Here is a 23,740-nt window from a genome sequence, read left to right as displayed (position 1 = left end):
GCAAAAATACACTCGGAGATTTGCCTTTGCCTGCGGAGGGGCGGTCGCTATTAGAAAAATGTTTTTCTCAATTTTGGTGTTTCACCGAGATTCGAACCTGTATTCTCTTTGTGAATTCCGAATGGTAGACACACACCAACCCATTCGGCTACGGCGGCCTTCTGTAGTTAGGCCAATCTTAACTTGCATGTACAGCGTTTTTATGCATCTCTGGCGCTTCAAGGACTATCCCAAAGAAAGCGCTGGAAGTGCTAGTCAGTTTACCTGTACTAAATTTGGTAGGGAAACACGTTGCTCAGACTCAAAAGTATGGCGCTATGGAAAGACCGGTGGTTTGGCCCCGCTTCTATTTTGCACTCCCTGAATAGTTACAAACAAGAAATAGACTACTCTATTCCTAGACTCACCTTCGAAAGGCTTTTCAAGACGAGTATACCGTCAAGAAGGGAGTGACAGACACCAAGGCCATGGAGAAGGGGGAAATTAAATTTTTGGACAGATGGTTCGAAGTTAGATGGTAAGATTGGGTATGGAGTATTATCGAAGGCATTAGGACTGGAACTATCGGTTCGATTGCCAGACTACTGCAGCGTCTATCAGGCAGACGCCATAATTATATATATATATATAGTACCATATATGTATAGGCCCACAAAACGGTTTTTGTCAAATACGGCAATTTGGCTTATTGAAAAATGGGCTTCATCCTTGAACACCACCTCGATTTTCGTAATACAATTGTACAATTTGTAGTCGTTGTTGAGTCGTAAATTTTCCGTAATGCAATGTTAAAGAATACGGAAAAAATTATGTATTTAGTTTGAGATTAGTCACGCGTGTAGTAGCGGGCTATTCAAAATAACACCTGTTATTGGAAAACCTTTTAGTTAGCAACACGACTCCAGTTTAGGTAATTTAGTTTTTGAAGTAAAAACTTCTTTAGAATAGTTGGGAGTGATTTGAGACTCGATGAAACGAAAAAGCGACACTACGAAGCGTTATATGTTGATATACGTATATAAAAATGTGTAACAATCGCACTGAATCGACAACACGATCAAAAACAACAATTGACGCGGTATTTCAAAGATATGTTGACAACATCGAAACCAAAGCAAATGTATCATATTTTAGCTATCATAAGCCACTCGTATCATTTGTTGAAATTGAAAACAATGAGGATGAATAATAATAAAATGAAGAAAACAAAATATGAACTTTATAGCAATATTATAATGAACCTATAATTATCCCGTTCCTAATGCTGCTTTCGTCTTATTCTCTCTCAGTTTGTTTTACGGAAGGTTTCACTTCTATCGCCTCTAACCGTTAGACTGGTATTTTTTGTCATTTGTCATTCTTTGAAATGTATATACTGCGAGGGTATGTGGGTTTCTCAGTATTTGCTTCAATATTTCAAATCCCAGGGAGTTGTTTTAAGGCATTGAGCCGTTCAGTAATTTTCTTATTCTTCACTACTTGCAACAAGTAGTAATAAGATCTTACCATCGCGAAGCTCACTCACTGTGATAATTTCAGTATTTACCGCACATATGGCCTTGTGTATAGCAAAGTATGGAAGTTGTAAGATGAGTTTGTTTTGGTCCGCCGACTCGATGGTAATACAATATGTTTGCGGTCACTTGTGTTTCGTTTAATTGAAGGTAAATTGGGGAAGTCACAGAGGTCAGATATATTAATTTTTTTCGGTTTTTGTTTAAGCTTTTACCTATTTTTTGACTCTGGAGTTATCTGTTAGCAAGGCAAACTAATTAGTCTTCACTGTAGTTAAAACAATTGAGTTTTAGGTTGAAACTTCTTCTCTTCTTCTTCTTGGTTGGCGCGATAACCGCTTACGCGATTTTGGCTGAGTATAACAGAGCGCCCCAATCGCTTTTTCCCCTTCCTAACTGGCGTCGTTTGGAAACACCAAGTGAATCAAGACCTTATCTACCTGATTTTTCCGAATATTTCAGAGCCAGAGCGTTTATATCATTTCGGACGACATGACGAAGCCAACTGTTGGATCTTTATTCGCTGCACTATGTCTATGTCGTCGTAAAAGTCATTCAGCTCACCATAGCCTACGATATTCGCCGCCTCTAACGTGCAAAGGTCCAAAAATATTCCGCAGAATCTTTTTTCTCAAACACTCGAAGGGACGCCTCATCGGATGTTGTTATCGTCCAGGCTTCTGCGCAATACGATAGGACGGGCATGATGAGAGCCCACATTGCAAAAATTGCTGCTTTCGTCATCACATATAGAAAAAATATCTTCAAATTAGGCAAAGTCAGAAGGGAATTGTACAAACGTAATATTCACGGGTGAATCTTCCCTTTCGGTGAGTAATTGCATACGTCGGGCTTGGTGTTCTGCTGAACTGTTAAGCAACCAGTTAAAGTTCAGTTTGGGGCCGCTTCTACGGAAAAGAATTTGGCCGTTTATTTGTGTTTACCGCCTACTTGAGTGTAGTTCTGATGAATAAAATTAAAAAAAAAAACATTATTACATTCAGCTGCGAAGATGTTTGGAAGAACTACCCAACCTTGTATTTCACAAGAAGGCAATGATCTCAGACATCAAAGCCGAAGGTGTGTAAAGTGGAAACACCAAAATGCAATTGAAATAAAATGTCCTTCACAGACGCCTGATGCCAACCTATTGAAAAGTTTTGAGCAATAGTTAACCAAGAACTCAGAGGTAAACAAATATGGACCCCCAAACAGTTATCAAGGAAAACTCGGCTGATTTGCAGCCGATTAGCTCCAAAACTTGCGCAGAAATTAACACCAAGTATGACTCGACGATGTGAATCCATTATAGCTACTGTGGTGACTATAATATGAAATCCTTATGACAATGATCTTCTTAATTACTTTCCAGTACTCCAAAATTGAAATTAACAACAAGTCGTTGCTCTGCATCCGTGGTTGAGTCAACAGATACCCAAATGAATATATTTTTAAAGGATTCAGTAAATAAATCCATGTCTAAAATAAAACCAAAAGAACCTTAAACAGGACACAAACAGAAACGTCACTGACGTCAGATTTGTTCTATTTTACACATAGTCACAAAGTAAAATATGATACATTCACCAAGTTATAAGCGACATTACTTCTACCTACAATATTAATTCCAGGTTCAATAAAAATATGCGTCAGGATTCCGGTTTAATTTTATTTTTATTTATCTACGGTTCTATTTATTTCTTCGACTTATTGTAGAAGTAACCAATCTTAACAAAATTTATGAAAATGTGTCATTCCTTTCGTAGTCAACTTTAGCAGGAATAATATAATTTAAGCTTACACAACAGAAAAACAAGAACAAAATTCATTTTGGTTCAGTGAAGGTTAATAAATATGAGTTATAAGCGACATAACTTCTACTTACAATATTAATTCCAGGTTCAATAAAAATATGCGTCAGGATTCCGGTTTAATTTTATTTTTATTTATCTACGGTTCTATTTATTTCTTCGACTTATTGTAGAAGTAACCAATCTTAACAAAATTTATGAAAATGTGTCATTCCTTTCGTAGTCAACTTTAGCAGGAATAATATAATTTAAGCTTACACAACAGAAAAACAAGAACAAAATTCATTTTGGTTCAGTGAAGGTTAATAAATATGAGTTATAAGCGACATAACTTCTACTTACAATATTAATTCCAAGTTCAATAAAAATATGCATCAGGAATCCGGTTTAATTTTATTTTTATTTATCTACGGTTCTATTTATTTCTTCGACATTAGAAGTAACCAATCTTAATAAAATTTATGAAAATGTGTCATTCCTTTCATAGTCAACTTTAGCAAGAATAATATAATATAAGCTTACACAACAGAAAAACTAGAACAAAATTCATTTTGGTTCAGTGAAGGTTAATAAATATGAATGGATGAAGGTGTATGTACGTATAAGTATACGGATGTTTACCTTATTTATGGATGCGTGAATAATGATAGATCGAAATTTGAGTGAACTTCAATATAGATGTTAAGGATTACCTGATTATATTGCATATTAACATGAATGTATAATATTTTTGAGATAATTGTTGGTTAGCTGTTGAATAGGTACTTGTCTTGTTTATCATTTCCCGATTTTATAAATCGTTTACTAAAAATCGGTATAAGGTAAATTGTCCGCAGATGCCCGAGGTTTTTGCCGATATCCTCTATAATTTGCACCATTCAACTCAGCGTGGGTGCCGTCGCTTGCCAATGGATAGTCACAATTTCCTCTCGACCGCCAACCACGTGCTGTATTGTTATAGTTTTGGACGTGCAATAACTCATTGATGTTATGACGTTTTGAATAAAAGGTTGTGGTCGCTCGATCATATATTTCGCTTTTAGCAGTGTTGTACGGGTAAGGTGATGAAGATCGCCCAACAGTACCTGTAATTTCACCAAACAGAACGGGGGATGCATTTAATGCTTTGACGCAATGGTTCTGTATAGGCAATCGACGATTTTGCGGGATGTAGTCATTGTCTTGGGCCTGCTCCTCGGAAGTATTCTCAAATTTAGCAATCTTTTCGTAGGGTAGTGGCGATGGATTATAGCTTATTTGAGGCACGTTTGGATTTATCTCTTGTTGGCCCATGCTGTAGCTGTCAGGTTTAAAATATTGGTGCTTAGCTAGCGGAGTAAAACCGGAACTAAGGAAACCACCGATAGTGGGTTTGCTTAAGGGGAAGCTGCGTGGCGATGATGTTAATGTAGGTTTCCAGCTCGAATTGTGAGTTTCGGGTTCTTTGATGTTAACCACGGGTGGCGGAGCATAGCTTTCCAATGAAATTGCTTTCGGCAGATATAACTCTATTAACAATACAAAAAAGTTGAAAATTATTATATATATTAGTTGCTTTTATTGACAAGTTTAACAGGGGCATGCATTCGTATCCGAGTATATACATATATATATTGTATATGTATATATATTTGGCAGCACCACAAGCTCTTACATTTCTCATGCTCTTACATTTCTCATACATGCGCAGATGCAACCATGCGCTAGTTTTTGACATTCACTTTTCATTGTATTCGCTCAACCTAATAAAAATAAAATTTGGTTCCGCCCTTTTGACGTTTGGACCTCATAGAGGAAAGACGTTTCCTTAGCGACTCAATACCAAGTGCTATAAATGGTGACCCCACACGGTAAGTGAAATGGCGCTTAACGATATCTTGGCAGTATCTGGTGGCACACACCATGAGGAGTTCAATAAAAGTTCTACAACATTTCCACTAATCCCGCTGCCATCGATGTCAGGGGATAATATCGAGGCTTATTTTTACTCCCTCAACTTTTGGTTCGAGGCATCGGGTGTCACAACTGACGCGGCAAAGTTCAACATAGTTGCCGCTAGCATACCACAGGCCAAGCTTATGGAATTGCGTTCCATCATTGATGCTGCTCCCGCTACAGGGCGATACAAATACATCCAGACAAAATTGACGGACAATTTTACCGAGAGTCAACAACGCCGCCTGCAACGCGTATTACGCGATATGCCATTAGGTGACCGCCGGCCGAGCGACCTGTTCAACGAAATGAAGCGCGCTGCTGGATCCACATTAAGTGAAAGTATTTTACATGATTTGTGGGTCAACCGTTTACCCCCATATGCACAATCAGCCATCATCGCAACGAACGTACCTATCCTAGACAAATTAAAAATCGCTGATTCCATATCAGAATCAATGCAGTTGCGTGAGGGGCGGTTACACGAAGTAGTCGCACCAATTCATACTACAGACAACGACCTGAGAGCCGAAATAGCTGAACTCAAACAACGCTTCGAGAACGTAATGAACACCGAGATGTCCCAAGCGCGCTCCAGATCAAGAACACCGGCGCGACCTTATAACACAAATGCAGCTGACCTGTGCTGGTATCATGCCAAATTCGGAACAGAAGCTAAGAAATGTCGCCAACCGTGTAAATTCACTCAACAATCATCGCAAAACAACAAACAATAGGGGTGCTCCGCCAACGGCATTTCAGAGATCGCCAAACGCTCTCTGTCGCTTACGAATATTCGACACATCAACTAAAATAACTTTTCTTATTTATTTGCCGCAAACAGTTCACCAATACAAGTTTTTGGGGCAGTCATGCCTCGCCTTAACCTAAATTTGCGCAGGGATTTTGTATGGAGCTTTGTAATTGCAGATGTATCACAGGCTATTATCGGAGCTGATTTTTTACCACACTATGATCTCCTTCCTAACCTCAACGGAAGATGTTTGCTCGAACGCAAAACAGCAATTAAGTCAGTTTGCACAGTGGCACGTATTGAAGCATCAATCATATCAACCATAACTTTTGCTTCTGATTTTTCAAACTTGTTGCGACAATTTAATGACAGTACTCGACCACCGCCTCCAGGCTATACAACGAAGTCTACAGTGGTTCACCGTATTATCACGACCGGTCAGCCTGTTTTCGCTCGGCCTAGACGGCTCTCGGCTGAAAAGCTCAGCGCAGCGCGCGCCGAATTTGAACTTCTAATGAAACTTGGCATATGTCGGCCGTCCAGCAGTAACTGGGCAAGTCCGTTACATATGGTGCGCAAGGCGGATGGATCGTGGAGACCATGCGGCGATTATCGCGCACTTAACGCTGTTACCGTTCCCGACATATATCCTTCGCCATTTCTTCACGATTTTAGTCATATTCTGTCCGGCAAGAAAATTTTTTCAAAAATCGATCTGCAGAGGGCCTTCCACCAGATCCCAATCGATCCCGAGGACATATGCAAAACGGCGATAACGACCCCCTTTGTGTTGTACGAGTTTACACACATGACTTTTGGGTTGCGCAATGCAGCGCAAACCTTTCAGAGAGTCATCAACGAAGTTTTTCGAGGTGTAAATAATGTTTTCGTCTACTTGGATGATATATGCGTCGCGTCAAGCTCACCAGAAGAGCATCGCACACACCTGCATACTGTTTTTCAACGACTACGTCAACATAAGTTAACCGTTCATGTATCAAAATCAGTGTTTGGGGTATCAGAGCTGCAGTTCTTAGGTCATGTTATAACAAAAGATGGAATTAAGCCACTACCCAGCCGCGTCGAAACGATTCGATCGTACAAACTCCCCACTGTTGCAAAGGAGCTCAAACGTTTCCTAGCTATGACTAATTTCTACAGACCGCTGTTACCAAACCCACTCTTGCACCAAGCTCCGCTTTTCAGAATGTGTTCAGGAAATAGGCGCAATGATAAAACACCGCTAACATGGACGGATGACAACGTCAGACATTTTGAGGCATGCAAGGAAGATCTCGCGAACTGTGCACTCTTGGCGCATCCAAGCCCAGACGCTCCGCTTTCATTATGGGTCGACGCATCTGACTATGCTGCAGGTGCCGCACTACATCAGATCGTAAATGGAGTCCCTCAACCTTTAGGATTTTTCCAGCGGTTTTTTACGAAATCCGAACAGCGATATAGTACGTATGATAGAGAGTTGACAGCGATGTTTCTCGCTATTCGCCACTTCCGGTTTCTGCTCGAAGGAAGAAATTGCCATGTGTATACGGATCACAAGCCGCTCATTTACACCTTTAAACAGCGACCAGAAAAAGCATCCGATCGGCAAGCACGCCAACTAGACTTCATTGCCCAAATCACCATAGATATTCGGCACATATCAGGGGGAAAAAATATAGCAGCTGATCTACTGTCACGAATTCAAGCCATAGCTGCAGATCCAATAAATTTTGATGACCTCGCAGATGATCAAGCTAACAACGACGAGCTGAAATCGTACTTAGAAGGTAAAGTTAGACACTCACTTCAACTAACCAGTTTTGTTCACCCTTTCAGTACCAAGAAAATATATTGCGATACCTCGACTGGTCGAATACGTCCGTTCGTAACAGAACGGTACACGAGTAACAACCAAACTGATGACTGAACGTTTTGTCTGGCCCGGAATACAGAAAGTTAGCCGCCAGTTTGCCAAGCAATGGATGCATTGCCAACGAAACAAAGTAATCCACCACAACTCATCATCGTTTCAACGCCGCGCTTGCCCCGGCCAACGGTTTTCGCACCTGCATATCGACATAGTGGGACCTTTCCTGCTTTCCGATGGTAACCGTTATTGTCTCACCGTACTCGATCGATTCACACGATGGCCGGATGCTTTCGCAATTCCAGACATCACAGCAGAGACTGATGGTAAATATCTGCTTTAACTGACGCTTCCAACGCGGTCATTAACCGATCTAACGTCTTTGTCAAAAGGTACAGGGTTGCCTGATGCGTCCGTCGAATATTGGCTACCCTGTAGTCTGGTGGCCTGCTATGGAAAAGAAATACAACCAAACCAAGCTAAACAAGAAACAAAGATCAGCAGGTGTCTTAACTACAGGAGCGCTTAGTATCAGTTCTGCTGAAGCACTTAACACATCTGCTAACACATCTGTTACCATTAGGCTTATACATAATAACAATCGCCACATGCAGCGCTATGAGACTCAGAGATATAGGAAGCTGGACAACAAGATTGTACGGTCACAGCAAGATGCTCCTACAGGGACCCTCACTGCTCAAAAACAAATCAGACAATCACAATACCCGACCTCAATTTCAAGAAAGACTTTATGGTACGTTTTCCACCGAGAGCCGAATGGAAGGTAGGGAAAGTGATTGGTAGATTTGATGTCGAAATATACACGGATGGTGCTAAGATGAACTGTGGTATGGGAGTTGGCTTCCATTCGGAGACCTCTCAACCTATCTCAGCAATTCGACTTCCTGCCTAAGAGAGCGTCTTCCAGGCAGAACTATTAGCCATCAGAGAAGCATGCGATTCACTAAATTACTACTAAGAAATTAGTGCAAGAGTAGCTATTTTGCAGACAGTAAAAGCAGCTATCAAGGCCTTATACTCCAACTCCATTTCATCCAAATAAGGCATCTGTAGCAAAAGCATTAATAAGTGGCTGGGTATCGCGTTTTGGTGTTCCTGTGGACATAACGTCGGACCTCGGTCGACAGTTTGAGAGCAACTTATTTCGACAACTGCTGCAGATTCTAGACGTTACGCACTTACGAACAACAGCCTACCATCCGCAGACGAATGACATAATTGAACGATGGCACCGAACGTTTAAGACAGCTATTTTGTGCCACAATGTAAACGAATGGACGTCTTCTCTTCCATTAATCCTACTGGGACTTCGCAGCTCTTTCAAGCCCGATATAGATGCCTCCCCCGCCGAACTCGTTTACGGGACCACTTTACGTTTGCCTTATGAGTTCTTCGTGGATAATAGCAAACCAACCAACCCGAAATAGAGACCGTAACGCAGCTGCGCCGAGTCATGCGCGAATTACGTGCTGTCGATACTACTTGGCACAACAGGCAGAAGTCTTTCGTACATTCAGACCTTAGCAAATGCGAGCAGGTGTTTGTACGAGATCTATCAGTAAAACCATCATTACCAGCTCCATACAAAGGACCGTTCAAAGTATTACATCGCTACTCGAAGTATTTTGTCGTCGATGTCAATCATGAAGCCGTGAATATCTCGGTCGACCGCTTAAAGCCAGCATTCATCGCCGTACCGTCTCTCTAGAAGGGGAGTACTGTGGCAGCACCACAAGCTCTTACATTTCTCATACATACGCAGATGCAACCATGCACTAGTTTTTGACATTCACTTTTCATTGTATTCGCTCAACCTAATAAAAATAAAATTTGGTTCCGCCCTTTTGACTTTTGGACCTCATAGAGGAAAGACGTTTCTTTAGCGACTCAATACCAAGTGCTATATATATATGCATTTGTAATTATTGAAATGTAAAAATCTATGTATTGAATGTCCCATTAAGATCGTTTATTAAATTTAGAGGCACTTTTTTATGGCATGAGTAAATATTTTGCTTTAGTCATAACCAATTACAAGAAACGCACAATGCCTAGAATTTGTGAAAATCCACTATAGAAATAGTGAAAGTTTTTTCTGAATATCGAGCAGCGGCGATGTGAAGTTGCTACCAAGATCAAATGATTTAAAGCCGTTAAAAAGGTATTGGATGTTTTTCGATAGAAAACGTTTTAGTTTTATCCTAAGTTTTCCAATTATCGCAGTTTGGCGGTTTTAATAAGGCATCTGGAGCTCGAAAAATTATTTTAGACCAAACCAACGTTAACAAGCAAAACTGCCGCATGGTGTACTGAAAAAAACAGTGACACTTGCTACACAGGTCATGAAATCATGGTCCTATTGCGAACGAAGCTCCCAGGACGCATTATATCACGAAACAATGAAGTTAAATGACCGTCTTCAGTCTTCTTTCTTTAGGGATAATTTCTAGGTAGTCTAAAATTTCTATACCTATACTAAAGGGAAGTCTACAGAAACTGTCTTACACTCACTCGTCGGTTTGCTAGACAAAGAGTTTGCATGGGTTGCTTTCGTAGATATAGAAGGCGCCTTTATGGATATTCCGCGCTCAAACATGGCCGCACTTAGAAGCTGGGCTGAGAGCAGGGGACTCGGTATAAGCCCCACAAAAACTGAAATAATTCCCTTTACAAAGAAACAGGCTCCACGATAGTTTTTAAGGGTGTGGGGACTCCTTTGAAAGAGAATGTCAAGTATCTAGGACTCATATTAGGCAGGAAACTCACGTGGAAACCTAATATTGAGGAAAGAGTAAAGAAAGCCATCTTGAAAAAAAGCGGTCTGTAATAAATGGAGACTAACACCTCGTGTTACACTTTAGTTCTATACTTCTGTAGTTATATATATATAAATAACTGGCGCGTATACCCTTTTTGGGTATTTGGCTGAGCTCCTCCTCCTATTTGTGGTGTGCGTCTTGTTGTTGTTCCACAAATGGAGGGACCTACTCAGAACGGCAAATATTTTTATGAGGAGCTTTTTCATGGCAAAAATACACTCGGAGATTTTCCTTTGCCTGCGGAGGGGCGGTCGCTATTAGAAAAATGTTTTTCTCAATTTTGGTGTTTCACCGAGATTCGAACCTGTATTCTCTTTGTGAATTCCGAATGGTAGACACACACCAACCCATTCGGCTACGGCGGCCTTCTGTAGTTAGGCCAATCTTAACTTGCATGTACAGCGTTTTTATGCATCTCTGGCGCTTCAAGGACTATCCCAAAGAAAGCGCTGGAAGTGCTAGTCAGTTTACCTGTACTAAATTTGGTAGGGAAACACGTTGCTCAGACTCAAAAGTATGGCGCTATGGAAAGACCGGTGGTTTGGCCCCGCTTCTATTTTGCACTCCCTGAATAGTTACAAACAAGAAATATACTACTCTATTCCTAGACTCACCTTCGAAAGGCTTTTCAAGACGAGTATACCGTCAAGAAGGGAGTGACAGACACCAAGGCCATGGAGAAGGGGGAAATTAAATTTTTGGACAGATGGTTCGAAGTTAGACGGTAAGATTGGGTATGGAGTATTATCGAAGGCATTAGGACTGGAACTATCGGTTCGATTGCCAGACTACTGCAGCGTCTATCAGGCAGACGCCACAATTATATACAATATATATATATAATACCATATATGTATAGGCCCACAAAACGGTTTTTGTCAAATACGGCAATTTGGCTTATTGAAAAATGGGCGTCATCCTTGAACACCATAAGTTGGCCTGAGCCCGCGATGAACACTTTTTACAGAGCCTCGATTTTCCTAATACAATTGTACCAATTTGTAATTGTTGTTGAGTCGTAAATTTTCCGTAATGCAATGTTAAAGAATACGGAAAAAATTATATATTTAGTTTGAGATTAGTCATGCGTGTAGTAGCGGGCTATTCAAAATAACACCTGTTATTGGAAAACCTTTTAGTTAGCAACACGACTCCAGTTTAGGTAATTTAGTTTTTGAAGTAAAAACTTCTTTAGAATCGTTGGGAGTGATTTGAGACTCGATGAAACGAAAAAGCGACACTACGAAGCGTTATATGTTGATATACGTATATGTGTGTGGCTGCGTACTGCTGAGCCACGCTAGTATAGTGAGTATTGTAGTATGTATACTACATTGCCTATTAAATACTTGTTTTGGGGTTTAGTTCAAGCGTCATACGTATGTATGTTTGTATGTATGCTAGTACGTATGTGTGCGCGCCTGCGTATTACGGAGCCACGGTGAGCGAGAAGGCATTATGTATACCTATACTACACTACCTAATACTTGCTTAGACCAAGCGTCCTACGAATGTTTGTGTGTATGTTAGTACGTCTGTGTAATATACGCGTTACGACGCTCATAATAGCAACCGCGTGTGCTGTATTCCGTCCGTATTTTTATATTCGTAAATATTTTCATTTTTAAATATTTACCGCAATTGCAGACGGTGTTGCAATATACCACAATCAAAATGACGGTGCTCGTATTGTAACTCCACAGATAGATCTGAATGCACAGCAACTAGAATCACTGTCTGTTGAGCTCTCTAAAGTGGAAGAAATATGTGCATGCGAAACCAGATTGAGCAATGGGAAAACAGTTTTAATTGTGGCAATTTATATTTCACCGAATCAATCAATAAATAGCAACACGGAATTCATTCACGAAAATTTAATAAAGTATACACCAGAAGTATCGCGGATACTTAGAAAAGATTACGATAAAGTTCCAATGATTTTAAGTGGCGATTTTAACGTTAATTTTGCATTGGACACAGCAGTTCCTTTAATTGACTTTGTCAATACAACATTCAATTTAAAAATGTGTAACAATCGCACTGAATGGACAACACGATCAAAAACAACAATTGACGCGGTATTTCAAAGATATGCTGACAACATCGAAACCAAAGCATTTGTATCATATTTTAGCTATCATAAGCCACTCGTATCATTTGTTGAAATTGAAAGCATTGAGGATGAATAATAATAAAATGAAGAAAACAAAATATGAACTTTATAGCAATATTATAATGAACCTATAATTATCCCGTTCCTAATGCTGCTTTCGTCTTATTCTCTCTCAGTTTGTTTTACGGAAGGTTTCACTTCTATCGCCTCTAACCGTTAGACTGGTATTTTTTTGTCATTTGTCATTCTTTGAAATGTATATACTGCGAGGGTATGTGGGTTTCATAGTATTTGCTTCAATATTTTAAATCCCAGGGAGTTATTTTAAGGCATTGAGCCGTTCAGTAATTTTCTTATTCTTCACTACTTGCAACAAGTAGTAATAAGATCTTACCATCGCGAAGCTCACTCACTGTGATAATTTCAGTATTTACCGCACATATGGCCTTGTGTATAGCAAAGTATGGAAGTTGTAAGATGAGTTTGTTTTGGTCCGCCGACTCGATGGTAATACAATATGTTTGCGGTCACTTGTGTTTCGTTTAATTGAAGGTAAATTGGGGAAGTCACAGAGGTCAGATATGTTAATTTTTTTCGGTTTTTGTTTAAGCTTTTACCTATTTTTTGACTCTGGAGTTATCTGTTAGCAAGGCAAACTAATTAGTCTTCACTGTAGTTAAAACAATTGAGTTTTAGGTTGAAACTTCTTCTCTTCTTCTTCTTGGTTGGCGCGATAACCGCTTACGCGATTTTGGCTGAGTATAACAGAGCGCCCCAATCGCTTTTTCCCCTTCCTAACTGGCGTCGTTTGGAAACACCAAGTGAATCAAGACCTTATCTACCTGATTTTTCCGAATATTTCAGAGCCAGAGCGTTTATATCATTTCGGACGACATGACGAAGCCAACTGTTGGATCTTTATTCGCTGCACTATGTCTATGTCGTCGTAAAAGTCATTCAGCTCACCATAGCCTACGATATTCGCCGCCTCTAACGTGCAAAGGTCCAAAAATATTCCGCAGAATCTTTTTTCTCAAACACTCGAAGGGACGCCTCATCGGATGTTGTTATCGTCCAGGCTTCTGCGCAATACGATAGGACGGGCATGATGAGAGCCCACATTGCAAAAATTGCTGCTTTCGTCATCACATATAGAAAAAATATCTTCAAATTAGGCAAAGTCAGAAGGGAATTGTACAAACGTAATATTCACGGGTGAATCTTCCCTTTCGGTGAGTAATTGCATACGTCGGGCTTGGTGTTCTGCTGAACTGTTAAGCAACCAGTTAAAGTTCAGTTTGGGGCCGCTTCTACGGAAAAGAATTTGGCCGTTTATTTGTGTTTACCGCCTACTTGAGTGTAGTTCTGATGAATAAAATTAAAAAAAAAAACATTATTACATTCAGCTGCGAAGATGTTTGGAAGAACTACCCAACCTTGTATTTCACAAGAAGGCAATGATCTCAGACATCAAAGCCGAAGGTGTGTAAAGTGGAAACACCAAAATGCAATTGAAATAAAATGTCCTTCACAGACGCCTGATGCCAACCTATTGAAAAGTTTTGAACAATAGTTAACCAAGAACTCAGAGGTAAACAAATATGGACCCCCAAACAGTTATCAAGGAAAACTCGGCTGATTTGCAGCCGATTAGCTCCAAAACTTGCGCAGAAATTAACACCAAGTATGACTCGACGATGTGAATCCATTATAGCTACTGTGGTGACTATAATATGAAATCCTTATGACAATGATCTTCTTAATTACTTTCCAGTACTCCAAAATTGAAATTAACAACAAGTCGTTGCTCTGCATCCGTGGTTGAGTCAACAGATACCCAAATGAATATATTTTTAAAGGATTCAGTAAATAAATCCATGTCTAAAATAAAACCAAAAGAACCTTAAACAGGACACAAACAGAAACGTCACTGACGTCAGATTTGTTCTATTTTACACATAGTCACAAAGTAAAATATGATACATTCACCAAGTTATAAGCGACATTACTTCTACCTACAATATTAATTCCAGGTTCAATAAAAATATGCGTCAGGATTCCGGTTTAATTTTATTTTTATTTATCTACGGTTCTATTTATTTCTTCGACTTATTGTAGAAGTAACCAATCTTAACAAAATTTATGAAAATGTGTCATTCCTTTCGTAGTCAACTTTAGCAGGAATAATATAATTTAAGCTTACACAACAGAAAAACAAGAACAAAATTCATTTTGGTTCAGTGAAGGTTAATAAATATGAGTTATAAGCGACATAACTTCTACTTACAATATTAATTCCAAGTTCAATAAAAATATGCATCAGGAATCCGGTTTAATTTTATTTTTATTTATCTACGGTTCTATTTATTTCTTCGACATTAGAAGTAACCAATCTTAATAAAATTTATGAAAATGTGTCATTCCTTTCATAGTCAACTTTAGCAAGAATAATATAATATAAGCTTACACAACAGAAAAACTAGAACAAAATTCATTTTGGTTCAGTGAAGGTTAATAAATATGAATGGATGAAGGTGTATGTACGTATAAGTATACGGATGTTTACCTTATTTATGGATGCGTGAATAATGATAGATCGAAATTTGAGTGAACTTCAATATAGATGTTAAGGATTACCTGATTATATTGCATATTAACATGAATGTATAATATTTTTGAGATAATTGTTGGTTAGCTGTTGAATAGGTACTTGTCTTGTTTATCATTTCCCGATTTTATAAATCGTTTACTAAAAATCGGTATAAGGTAAATTGTCCGCAGATGCCCGAGGTTTTTGCCGATATCCTCTATAATTTGCACCATTCAACTCAGCGTGGGTGCCGTCGCTTGCCAATGGATAGTCACAATTTCCTCTCGACCGCCAACCACGTGCTGTATTGTTATAGTTTTGGACGTGCAATAACTCATTGATGTTATGACGTTTTGAATAAAAGGTTGTGGTCGCTCGATCATATATTTCGCTTTTAGCAGTGTTGTACGGGTAAGGTGATGAAGATCGCCCAACAGTACCTGTAATTTCACCAAACAGAACGGGGGATGCATTTAATGCTTTGACGCAATGGTTCTGTATAGGCAATCGACGATTTTGCGGGATGTAGTCATTGTCTTGGGCCTGCTCCTCGGAAGTATTCTCAAATTTAGCAATCTTTTCGTAGGGTAGTGGCGATGGATTATAGCTTATTTGAGGCACGTTTGGATTTATCTCTTGTTGGCCCATGCTGTAGCTGTCAGGTTTAAAATATTGGTGCTTAGCTAGCGGAGTAAAACCGGAACTAAGGAAACCACCGATAGTGGGTTTGCTTAAGGGGAAGCTGCGTGGCGATGATGTTAATGTAGGTTTCCAGCTCGAATTGTGAGTTTCGGGTTCTTTGATGTTAACCACGGGTGGCGGAGCATAGCTTTCCAATGAAATTGCTTTCGGCAGATATAACTCTATTAACAATACAAAAAAGTTGAAAATTATTATATATATTAGTTGCTTTTATTGACAAGTTTAACAGGGGCATGCATTCGTATCCGAGTATATACATATATATATTGTATATGTATATATATTTGGCAGCACCACAAGCTCTTACATTTCTCATGCTCTTACATTTCTCATACATGCGCAGATGCAACCATGCGCTAGTTTTTGACATTCACTTTTCATTGTATTCGCTCAACCTAATAAAAATAAAATTTGGTTCCGCCCTTTTGACGTTTGGACCTCATAGAGGAAAGACGTTTCCTTAGCGACTCAATACCAAGTGCTATAAATGGTGACCCCACACGGTAAGTGAAATGGCGCTTAACGATATCTTGGCAGTATCTGGTGGCACACACCATGAGGAGTTCAATAAAAGTTCTACAACATTTCCACTAATCCCGCTGCCATCGATGTCAGGGGATAATATCGAGGCTTATTTTTACTCCCTCAACTTTTGGTTCGAGGCATCGGGTGTCACAACTGACGCGGCAAAGTTCAACATAGTTGCCGCTAGCATACCACAGGCCAAGCTTATGGAATTGCGTTCCATCATTGATGCTGCTCCCGCTACAGGGCGATACAAATACATCCAGACAAAATTGACGGACAATTTTACCGAGAGTCAACAACGCCGCCTGCAACGCGTATTACGCGATATGCCATTAGGTGACCGCCGGCCGAGCGACCTGTTCAACGAAATGAAGCGCGCTGCTGGATCCACATTAAGTGAAAGTATTTTACATGATTTGTGGGTCAACCGTTTACCCCCATATGCACAATCAGCCATCATCGCAACGAACGTACCTATCCTAGACAAATTAAAAATCGCTGATTCCATATCAGAATCAATGCAGTTGCGTGAGGGGCGGTTACACGAAGTAGTCGCACCAATTCATACTACAGACAACGACCTGAGAGCCGAAATAGCTGAACTCAAACAACGCTTCGAGAACGTAATGAACACCGAGATGTCCCAAGCGCGCTCCAGATCAAGAACACCGGCGCGACCTTATAACACAAATGCAGCTCACCTGTGCTGGTATCATGCCAAATTCGGGACAGAAGCTAAGAAATGTCGCCAACCGTGTAAATTCACTCAACAATCATCGCAAAACAACAAACAATAGGGGTGCTCCGCCAACGGCATTTCAGAGATCGCCAAACGCTCTCTGTCGCTTACGAATATTCGACACATCAACTAAAATAACTTTTCTTATTTATTTGCCGCAAACAGTTCACCAATACAAGTTTTTGGGGCAGTCATGCCTCGCCTTAACCTAAATTTGCGCAGGGATTTTGTATGGAGCTTTGTAATTGCAGATGTATCACAGGCTATTATCGGAGCTGATTTTTTACCACACTATGATCTCCTTCCTAACCTCAACGGAAGATGTTTGCTCGAACGCAAAACAGCAATTAAGTCAGTTTGCACAGTGGCACGTATTGAAGCATCAATCATATCAACCATAACTTTTGCTTCTGATTTTTCAAACTTGTTGCGACAATTTAATGACAGTACTCGACCACCGCCTCCAGGCTATACAACGAAGTCTACAGTGGTTCACCGTATTATCACGACCGGTCAGCCTGTTTTCGCTCGGCCTAGACGGCTCTCGGCTGAAAAGCTCAGCGCAGCGCGCGCCGAATTTGAACTTCTAATGAAACTTGGCATATGTCGGCCGTCCAGCAGTAACTGGGCAAGTCCGTTACATATGGTGCGCAAGGCGGATGGATCGTGGAGACCATGCGGCGATTATCGCGCACTTAACGCTGTTACCGTTCCCGACATATATCCTTCGCCATTTCTTCACGATTTTAGTCATATTCTGTCCGGCAAGAAAATTTTTTCAAAAATCGATCTGCAGAGGGCCTTCCACCAGATCCCAATCGATCCCGAGGACATATGCAAAACGGCGATAACGACCCCCTTTGTGTTGTACGAGTTTACACACATGACTTTTGGGTTGCGCAATGCAGCGCAAACCTTTCAGAGAGTCATCAACGAAGTTTTTCGAGGTGTAAATAATGTTTTCGTCTACTTGGATGATATAAGCGTCGCGTCAAGCTCACCAGAAGAGCATCGCACACACCTGCATACTGTTTTTCAACGACTACGTCAACATAAGTTAACCGTTCATGTATCAAAATCAGTGTTTGGGGTATCAGAGCTGCAGTTCTTAGGTCATGTTATAACAAAAGATGGAATTAAGCCACTACCCAGCCGCGTCGAAACGATTCGATCGTACAAACTCCCCACTGTTGCAAAGGAGCTCAAACGTTTCCTAGCTATGACTAATTTCTACAGACCGCTGTTACCAAACCCACTCTTGCACCAAGCTCCGCTTTTCAGAATGTGTTCAGGAAATAGGCGCAATGATAAAACACCGCTAACATGGACGGATGACAACGTCAGACATTTTGAGGCATGCAAGGAAGATCTCGCGAACTGTGCACTCTTGGCGCATCCAAGCCCAGACGCTCCGCTTTCATTATGGGTCGACGCATCTGACTATGCTGCAGGTGCCGCACTACATCAGATCGTAAATGGAGTCCCTCAACCTTTAGGATTTTTCCAGCGGTTTTTTACGAAATCCGAACAGCGATATAGTACGTATGATAGAGAGTTGACAGCGATGTTTCTCGCTATTCGCCACTTCCGGTTTCTGCTCGAAGGAAGAAATTGCCATGTGTATACGGATCACAAGCCGCTCATTTACACCTTTAAACAGCGACCAGAAAAAGCATCCGATCGGCAAGCACGCCAACTAGACTTCATTGCCCAAATCACCATAGATATTCGGCACATATCAGGGGGAAAAAATATAGCAGCTGATCTACTGTCACGAATTCAAGCCATAGCTGCAGATCCAATAAATTTTGATGACCTCGCAGATGATCAAGCTAACAACGACGAGCTGAAATCGTACTTAGAAGGTAAAGTTAGACACTCACTTCAACTAACCAGTTTTGTTCACCCTTTCAGTACCAAGAAAATATATTGCGATACCTCGACTGGTCGAATACGTCCGTTCGTAACAGAACGGTACACGAGTAACAACCAAACTGATGACTGAACGTTTTGTCTGGCCCGGAATACAGAAAGTTAGCCGCCAGTTTGCCAAGCAATGGATGCATTGCCAACGAAACAAAGTAATCCACCACAACTCATCATCGTTTCAACGCCGCGCTTGCCCCGGCCAACGGTTTTCGCACCTGCATATCGACATAGTGGGACCTTTCCTGCTTTCCGATGGTAACCGTTATTGTCTCACCGTACTCGATCGATTCACACGATGGCCGGATGCTTTCGCAATTCCAGACATCACAGCAGAGACTGATGGTAAATATCTGCTTTAACTGACGCTTCCAACGCGGTCATTAACCGATCTAACGTCTTTGTCAAAAGGTACAGGGTTGCCTGATGCGTCCGTCGAATATTGGCTACCCTGTAGTCTGGTGGCCTGCTATGGAAAAGAAATACAACCAAACCAAGCTAAACAAGAAACAAAGATCAGCAGGTGTCTTAACTACAGGAGCGCTTAGTATCAGTTCTGCTGAAGCACTTAACACATCTGCTAACACATCTGTTACCATTAGGCTTATACATAATAACAATCGCCACATGCAGCGCTATGAGACTCAGAGATATAGGAAGCTGGACAACAAGATTGTACGGTCACAGCAAGATGCTCCTACAGGGACCCTCACTGCTCAAAAACAAATCAGACAATCACAATACCCGACCTCAATTTCAAGAAAGACTTTATGGTACGTTTTCCACCGAGAGCCGAATGGAAGGTAGGGAAAGTGATTGGTAGATTTGATGTCGAAATATACACGGATGGTGCTAAGATGAACTGTGGTATGGGAGTTGGCTTCCATTCGGAGACCTCTCAACCTATCTCAGCAATTCGACTTCCTGCCTAAGAGAGCGTCTTCCAGGCAGAACTATTAGCCATCAGAGAAGCATGCGATTCACTAAATTACTACTAAGAAATTAGTGCAAGAGTAGCTATTTTGCAGACAGTAAAAGCAGCTATCAAGGCCTTATACTCCAACTCCATTTCATCCAAATAAGGCATCTGTAGCAAAAGCATTAATAAGTGGCTGGGTATCGCGTTTTGGTGTTCCTGTGGACATAACGTCGGACCTCGGTCGACAGTTTGAGAGCAACTTATTTCGACAACTGCTGCAGATTCTAGACGTTACGCACTTACGAACAACAGCCTACCATCCGCAGACGAATGACATAATTGAACGATGGCACCGAACGTTTAAGACAGCTATTTTGTGCCACAATGTAAACGAATGGACGTCTTCTCTTCCATTAATCCTACTGGGACTTCGCAGCTCTTTCAAGCCCGATATAGATGCCTCCCCCGCCGAACTCGTTTACGGGACCACTTTACGTTTGCCTTATGAGTTCTTCGTGGATAATAGCAAACCAACCAACCCGAAATAGAGACCGTAACGCAGCTGCGCCGAGTCATGCGCGAATTACGTGCTGTCGATACTACTTGGCACAACAGGCAGAAGTCTTTCGTACATTCAGACCTTAGCAAATGCGAGCAGGTGTTTGTACGAGATCTATCAGTAAAACCATCATTACCAGCTCCATACAAAGGACCGTTCAAAGTATTACATCGCTACTCGAAGTATTTTGTCGTCGATGTCAATCATGAAGCCGTGAATATCTCGGTCGACCGCTTAAAGCCAGCATTCATCGCCGTACCGTCTCTCTAGAAGGGGAGTACTGTGGCAGCACCACAAGCTCTTACATTTCTCATACATACGCAGATGCAACCATGCACTAGTTTTTGACATTCACTTTTCATTGTATTCGCTCAACCTAATAAAAATAAAATTTGGTTCCGCCCTTTTGACTTTTGGACCTCATAGAGGAAAGACGTTTCTTTAGCGACTCAATACCAAGTGCTATATATATATGCATTTGTAATTATTGAAATGTAAAAATCTATGTATTGAATGTCCCATTAAGATCGTTTATTAAATTTAGAGGCACTTTTTTATGGCATGAGTAAATATTTTGCTTTAGTCATAACCAATTACAAGAAACGCACAATGCCTAGAATTTGTGAAAATCCACTATAGAAATAGTGAAAGTTTTTTCTGAATATCGAGCAGCGGCGATGTGAAGTTGCTACCAAGATCAAATGATTTAAAGCCGTTAAAAAGGTATTGGATGTTTTTCGATAGAAAACGTTTTAGTTTTATCCTAAGTTTTCCAATTATCGCAGTTTGGCGGTTTTAATAAGGCATCTGGAGCTCGAAAAATTATTTTAGACCAAACCAACGTTAACAAGCAAAACTGCCGCATGGTGTACTGAAAAAAACAGTGACACTTGCTACACAGGTCATGAAATCATGGTCCTATTGCGAACGAAGCTCCCAGGACGCATTATATCACGAAACAATGAAGTTAAATGACCGTCTTCAGTCTTCTTTCTTTAGGGATAATTTCTAGGTAGTCTAAAATTTCTATACCTATACTAAAGGGAAGTCTACAGAAACTGTCTTACACTCACTCGTCGGTTTGCTAGACAAAGAGTTTGCATGGGTTGCTTTCGTAGATATAGAAGGCGCCTTTATGGATATTCCGCGCTCAAACATGGCCGCACTTAGAAGCTGGGCTGAGAGCAGGGGACTCGGTATAAGCCCCACAAAAACTGAAATAATTCCCTTTACAAAGAAACAGGCTCCACGATAGTTTTTAAGGGTGTGGGGACTCCTTTGAAAGAGAATGTCAAGTATCTAGGACTCATATTAGGCAGGAAACTCACGTGGAAACCTAATATTGAGGAAAGAGTAAAGAAAGCCATCTTGAAAAAAAGCGGTCTGTAATAAATGGAGACTAACACCTCGTGTTACACTTTAGTTCTATACTTCTGTAGTTATATATATATAAATAACTGGCGCGTATACCCTTTTTGGGTATTTGGCTGAGCTCCTCCTCCTATTTGTGGTGTGCGTCTTGTTGTTGTTCCACAAATGGAGGGACCTACTCAGAACGGCAAATATTTTTATGAGGAGCTTTTTCATGGCAAAAATACACTCGGAGATTTTCCTTTGCCTGCGGAGGGGCGGTCGCTATTAGAAAAATGTTTTTCTCAATTTTGGTGTTTCACCGAGATTCGAACCTGTATTCTCTTTGTGAATTCCGAATGGTAGACACACACCAACCCATTCGGCTACGGCGGCCTTCTGTAGTTAGGCCAATCTTAACTTGCATGTACAGCGTTTTTATGCATCTCTGGCGCTTCAAGGACTATCCCAAAGAAAGCGCTGGAAGTGCTAGTCAGTTTACCTGTACTAAATTTGGTAGGGAAACACGTTGCTCAGACTCAAAAGTATGGCGCTATGGAAAGACCGGTGGTTTGGCCCCGCTTCTATTTTGCACTCCCTGAATAGTTACAAACAAGAAATATACTACTCTATTCCTAGACTCACCTTCGAAAGGCTTTTCAAGACGAGTATACCGTCAAGAAGGGAGTGACAGACACCAAGGCCATGGAGAAGGGGGAAATTAAATTTTTGGACAGATGGTTCGAAGTTAGACGGTAAGATTGGGTATGGAGTATTATCGAAGGCATTAGGACTGGAACTATCGGTTCGATTGCCAGACTACTGCAGCGTCTATCAGGCAGACGCCACAATTATATACAATATATATATATAATACCATATATGTATAGGCCCACAAAACGGTTTTTGTCAAATACGGCAATTTGGCTTATTGAAAAATGGGCGTCATCCTTGAACACCATAAGTTGGCCTGAGCCCGCGATGAACACTTTTTACAGAGCCTCGATTTTCCTAATACAATTGTACCAATTTGTAATTGTTGTTGAGTCGTAAATTTTCCGTAATGCAATGTTAAAGAATACGGAAAAAATTATGTATTTAGTTTGAGATTAGTCACGCGTGTAGTAGCGGGCTATTCAAAATAACACCTGTTATTGGAAAACCTTTTAGTTAGCAACACGACTCCAGTTTAGGTAATTTAGTTTTTGAAGTAAAAACTTCTTTAGAATCGTTGGGAGTGATTTGAGACTCGATGAAACGAAAAAGCGACACTACGAAGCGTTATATGTTGATATACGTATATGTGTGTGGCTGCGTACTGCTGAGCCACGCTAGTATAGTGAGTATTGTAGTATGTATACTACATTGCCTATTAAATACTTGTTTTGGGGTTTAGTTCAAGCGTCATACGTATGTATGTTTGTATGTATGCTAGTACGTATGTGTGCGCGCCTGCGTATTACGGAGCCACGGTGAGCGAGAAGGCATTATGTATACCTATACTACACTACCTAATACTTGCTTAGACCAAGCGTCCTACGAATGTTTGTGTGTATGTTAGTACGTCTGTGTAATATACGCGTTACGACG

The 23,740-nt window shown here is 40.7% G+C and overlaps 2 protein-coding genes across 2 annotated transcripts; both read left to right on the top strand.

Moving 5' to 3' along the window:
• Positions 1 to 5,184: 5,184 nt before the first annotated feature.
• LOC128870241 (uncharacterized) lies at positions 5,185 to 5,997 on the top strand. Its single transcript, XM_054112842.1, has one exon. It carries the CDS (start codon positions 5,185 to 5,187, stop codon positions 5,995 to 5,997), a length of 813 nt encoding a protein of 270 aa, XP_053968817.1.
• Positions 5,998 to 16,641: 10,644 nt separating this feature from the next.
• Positions 16,642 to 17,454, top strand: LOC128870240 (uncharacterized). Its single transcript, XM_054112841.1, has one exon. The coding sequence runs from the start codon at positions 16,642 to 16,644 to the stop codon at positions 17,452 to 17,454; it is 813 nt and encodes a 270-aa protein (XP_053968816.1).
• The last annotated feature ends 6,286 nt before the right edge of the window (positions 17,455 to 23,740 follow it).

The sequence above is a fragment of the Anastrepha ludens genome, chromosome X (assembly GCF_028408465.1).
Source record: "Anastrepha ludens isolate Willacy chromosome X, idAnaLude1.1, whole genome shotgun sequence".
In the NCBI taxonomy this organism is placed as follows: domain Eukaryota; kingdom Metazoa; phylum Arthropoda; class Insecta; order Diptera; family Tephritidae; genus Anastrepha; species Anastrepha ludens.
The sequence above is the reverse complement of the archived record's forward strand: the minus strand, read 5'-3'. Positions and strand labels throughout refer to the sequence as shown.

Coding starts and splice junctions, on each gene's coding strand:
- LOC128870241 (XM_054112842.1), top strand. CDS start 5,185: ATGGCGCTTAACGATATCTTGGCAGTATCTGGTGGCACACACCATGAG.
- LOC128870240 (XM_054112841.1), top strand. CDS start 16,642: ATGGCGCTTAACGATATCTTGGCAGTATCTGGTGGCACACACCATGAG.